General features: G+C 49.6%; 1 protein-coding gene across 1 annotated transcript; it reads right to left on the reverse strand.

The window, feature by feature from the left end:
• Positions 1–372: 372 nt before the first annotated feature.
• Positions 373–747, reverse strand: LOC311313022 (helix-loop-helix protein 2-like; the record flags this gene model as incomplete). The annotated part of the gene is made up of 1 exon (XM_084443044.1): positions 373–747. One exon carries the CDS (start codon positions 745–747, stop codon positions 373–375), a length of 375 nt encoding a protein of 124 aa, XP_084299170.1.
• Between the last annotated feature and the right edge of the window lie 4,311 nt (positions 748–5,058).

The following is a 5,058-nucleotide window of genomic DNA, read 5'->3' on the forward strand; positions in this document are numbered from 1 at the left end:
AGTGGAAATAGGCCTATTCGTCTGTTCTAGCCAAACGGCACTTCACAGTTTTCTATTGTCCTTTAACACGACAATGACCCCAAATCACACATTTAGTAGCCTTCAGCAGCCTGATTCGTAAAAACAAAGACTTATATAGTCACATCGTCCTTAATGTTTGGTCGGTGTGGGCCCATGGTGAGAGGCCTATTAGGCTACAGTACATCCAAAGAAGTCGGCTGTTTATAAGGTCGACCCCATTTATTGCCTTCTCTGACAGCTACGGGAAGTGACAGCAACCTTGTGGCATCAGTCATCGTGTTCATAAACAGACGCGAGACACTCTGTGTCACTCTGTAGTTTATGAGCAGTTGTCCGGGAGAGTGTAAGCTACTACACGTCCAGTACATGGTTGAGGTAGGAGATGTAGCAGATCGCCAGCCGGAGGATCTCAATCTTCGACAGCTTTTTGTCTGGCGGAAGAGTGGGCAGCAGCTTGCGGAGCTCGGCGAACGCCACGTTGAAGGCTTCTACGCGGACACGCTCACGTGTGGCGTGCGCGGACCGGTACTTGGCCGTGGCGCGCCTCCGTCGCCTCTTCTCCTCCCTGGTGAGGGTGCCAGGAACGAGGGAGCGCGCCTTGCCCTCGCCCTCCGCGGGCTCGCCGGGAAGGGGCGCGCACTCCACCTTGATGGCGTCCAGCAGCGTCTCCGTGTCCGGCTGCCCCCACGGCAGGTCGGGGTCGGGCTGGTCCGGACTCAGCATCATCTTCAGCCCGTCTCTGGATTGACTGCTGAATCACAATGTTGTAATCTTATTAGTTTTAGAGATTAAAAAGTGAAATTTCTAGAGGACAAGGGTGCTGGCTTATAGGCAGCGTTTAAGCATATTATCCTACCATAGAACTACTAGGCCTAGGCCTACATCAATTTTAATTCCACCAGTCATTGAATATTCTGACTTGAGCGGGTTGTCTCAAACCACTGTAGGCTCTTTTGCATAAATGGGCCCATTAAACGGGTTATGGTGGCTGCGCTCTCCGTGGTACTGAATATTTCTATAAGCCTGGCGGATGTATGGTAATTACTGTGGAAGCTTCGAACAAACATCACAAGTTGACATTAAATCATCAGCAGACTTAATTGAAATTAATTATTGGGAGAGCTCCAGGTTCACGCGCAGCTCACCATCTGTCTCTCGTGATAACGCGCCCACGACACACAGCGGGATGCAACTTTTTTCTTGGTTTTGTAAGTAAAAATGTTTATTTTGGCTAGGAGGATATAAAATATTTACGCTGATTGTAGTTATTTTTAAAATATTTATTTATATAGGCCTAACGAATAATGACCTTCATTCAACTTACAATAAATCATAGGTCAACGCACAACAAGAGAAAAAAGCATTTGCGATTAATTTGATCAGATACATCATTAGGCTATGCTACTCACCGTTTATGTGTGAGAAACTTTATTGAAGTAGGTCGTTTAGACCCCCGAGGCTGCCCGGCGTTTTGTCCAGGCTTCACAAAAGATCCTCTTCTCCCCGGTGACTCGGTCGCATCACCGGGAAAGTCGTCCTCCACGACTCTTGAGTTTCCAACGAAGGGAATTCTACAGCGCCTGGGGCAACATCTTCACATCAAATACCACTCCAATCAGTTAGTGTCTCTTCTGCTCCTGTCGCTGTCAGGACACCTCCTATCCTTTGCCAGAAGAGGATGTCAGCGGAGAGATAAACTCTGCCGACGTGTCGCCACTTGACCCCAGTTCTGATAAACCGTTAAGACCGGAGAGGCGGAGAGAGGGTCCGAACGCCTGACCACTGTGATCCAGCGATGATCTTATCAGATGCAGCCAACAGCATGCCGAAGGCTATGCTTTCGTACTTCAAGAGGGGTCAGATTATAGTAACAAAGCCATCCTCTCTAATTCATCCCTTTCTTCCGTCTCTTCTCGGAGCGGCGCGTGCCGACCCCCTCCTCGCGCTGATTATGGGAGTGATAAGGCGGACCCTTCATAAAGACTCGTGCGGGATGACGACACGCGGACAGGAGAGGAGGTTGGTGTCGCCCCCCCCCCCCCCACGCGGCCAGAGGCGAGCATCGAGGAGCAGACAATCAGACTATCAAATAGAACTTCAGCGATCTGCTATTGGTTTGCCTCAATAGCATAGGGGGTGGGGGGGTGGAGGGCGTTGCACACCGATTGCATACAATACAACAATAACAATAAGGAAAGGAAATAACTATAAAATAAATGATACAATAAATAACTTAAAAAAAAATTAATCTCAGTCTAGATCTCAAGTGATGGGGTAAAAAAAAACATGACTTCCACTGTCATAGTCGTGTACAGTGCTGCTGTGTGTGACAGAGAGTAATCTACACACACAGACTATAAGGCTGTCTGGATTACTGGATAAAACCAGAGTTGGTAGCTTTTATGGACATACACACACAAGCAAATCTCTCTCCTCCCCCTCTCTCCCTCTCTTGAGTGAGATAGCAGTTAAAGAGGAGAGAGAAGAGAAGTAGGAGGAGGGAAGAGAGAAGAAGCAGAGAAGAGAGGAGAGGAGCAGAGAGGAGAAGAGAGGAGGAGAAAGGAGCAGAGAGGTTATAAGAGGAGCAGAAAGGAGAGGAGGAGAGAGGAGAAGAAGGAAGGGAGAAGGAGCAGAGAAGAGAGGAGGGGAGGAGAGAGGAGCAGAGAGGAGAGAGGAGGGAAGAGAGAAGGAGCAGAGAAGAGAGGAGGGGAGGAGAGAGGAGCAGAGAAGAGCAGAGAGGAGCAGAGAGGAGCAGAGAGGAGAGAGGAGAGGAGGGAAGGGAGAAGGAGCAGAGGGGAGGGGAGGAGAGAGGAGAAGAAGGAAGGGAGAAGGAGCAGAGAGGAGAGAGCAGCAGAGAGGAGAGGAGCAGAGAGGAGGGAAGGGAGAAGGAGCAGAGGAGAGGAGGGAAGGGAGGAGCAGAGGAGAGGAGGGAAGCTTTGTCACCTCATATACTGTAAAATATCTGTATACCACCTGCTCCATCCTCACTATTACTTTAATAAGGTCTAGGAGCTGATAGAGCTACTGTACCTGGTTTCACACACACGCACACGTGCACACACACACACACACATACACACACACACACACACACACACACACACACACACAGAGTGAAATAGCTGGATGGTGGCCAGTAGGGTGGTGGGGTCCCTCTAGTCCCCGGAGGATGCGAGCGATCACACACCTCACCCGCTGGTGACGTCTGGACGGGGACAGGCTGGATCCTAATGGAGGCTCGTCAGCATGTCAAATAATATGAGAGCTTTTGCTGTACGTATTGGTATCCTACAGTACGTGACTGGTACTGTACTGTATGTGGGGGCCTCAGTAGTGGGGGTCTCATTGATGGGGGTCTCAGTGGTGGGGGCCCCCAAGGTTCGGGCTTGAATGGTGGGGGCCTTGTCATTGCATCATCCATCAGCGACTAAAGACAGAGAGCAAAGACAATATAATACTTGAAGTAAAATCTATAATACGGGAAGATTTTTGAACGAGTGGGACCCAATGAAAACATAAACCAGCGCGTCTCTGTCCAATCGTTGTCCGTCTGTCCTTCCAGAACATGGTCAAATCAGCGTGGCTCGCGGCTCTGGTGAGGGCGGTGCGATCCGGGATGGCGTCCGCTGTCTGAGCACGCTCGGCTCGCCGTGACGTGAGTATCGGGCTTTGGGCGCCGCGGCGCCACCGTAGATTCTCTGGACCCGCCCGCCCCACGGATGCGCTGGAGAGAGCGCCATGCGGGAGTGTGGATCTCGCCGTGGCGCCACCCAGGGCCACGGGGACCCGGCTCCACCGCCACCCCCGTCACCTGTCTGAGGCTGAGGAGACTGGGGGAGCGTGGTTCCCCTCGACGGGTCACCCATGACGGCCTTCACACCCTCCTGAACATGGATGTGCCACTTATTGGTTGACAGCACGAAACGGGGCGGAGACTAAGCATGGATAGACAGTCAGTCTATGACTTCAGTGTGGATAGACATGTCTTATGGATGGGGTGTCGGTGGCACGGAACCTGCCTTCTGCATCTTCCTGGCCTCACAGAGCACAACGGCCATCTTGAGCCCGCTGTTGACCTCAAAGGTCTAGTAAACACAGGAAGTATCAATCTCAGAGGCTTAAGACGTTGTCTGAAGGCCAGTGTACTTTTGTCTCCTCTTACGAGCCAAGCTACTTCATTCCCTTCGCCCAGGATGATAGTAGATGAACAATCAACGTTAACGCGACGGTGACGTGTAGGGTTCATGGAGTACAGAAGTTCCAATTCTTCCATAGAATTCTATTTCCATGGTCCCAATAGAATTAGGTTGCTTGAGGTCCCACTAATATAAAAAAAAACAACCATTGTGTAATTACCACAGCCTGCAGGACAAATGTGCCATTAAAGACTCGAAGATGGAGTTCAGAGAAAAAAAAATAGAACATGGATGCATGTTTTTCATAGCTGTTTGTGTGTGTGTGTACAAAGAACACAAAAGGAGAGTCAGAATGTGTATTTTAGTGAGAACAACAGATGGAAAGCAACTCACTAACCCTGATGTCAAGATACTGGCATTCTTTACTGGCATTTCATTCCAAAATGTAAAGATACCAATGATTAAATCAGAGATTATGTTTGATGCAATCACACACACATACACACACAATAATAATTTGTAAGTTGCTTTGGATAAAAGTCTCTTCTAAATGAGTAAAATGTAAATGTAAAAGGCAAGGGGCCAAACAAGCGGACGTAAACATGGGACAGAGGGAGAGAGAGAGAGAGAGAGAGTGTGTGTGTGTGTGTGTGTGTGTGTGTGTGGCATATGGCAGCATGGTGTCCCCCCATCCCAGAAAGGTGGGGGGAGGGTTGTCAAGGGAACTGAGGGGGGCAGGTGTGTATGCGTGGAGGTTATCAGGTTTATGATTTTGTGTGTGTGTGTTTGTGTGTGTGTTTAGTGTGTGTATGTGTGTGTGTGTGTTTAGAGAGTGTAAACCAGCTACAGTATTTTCTGTTTAGGCTGCAGCACCTGTCACTTGGGACAGGATATGACATCG

This window comes from Borostomias antarcticus (genome assembly GCF_949987555.1).
Source record: "Borostomias antarcticus genome assembly, chromosome: 9".
Classification (NCBI taxonomy): Eukaryota; Metazoa; Chordata; class Actinopteri; order Stomiiformes; family Stomiidae; genus Borostomias; species Borostomias antarcticus.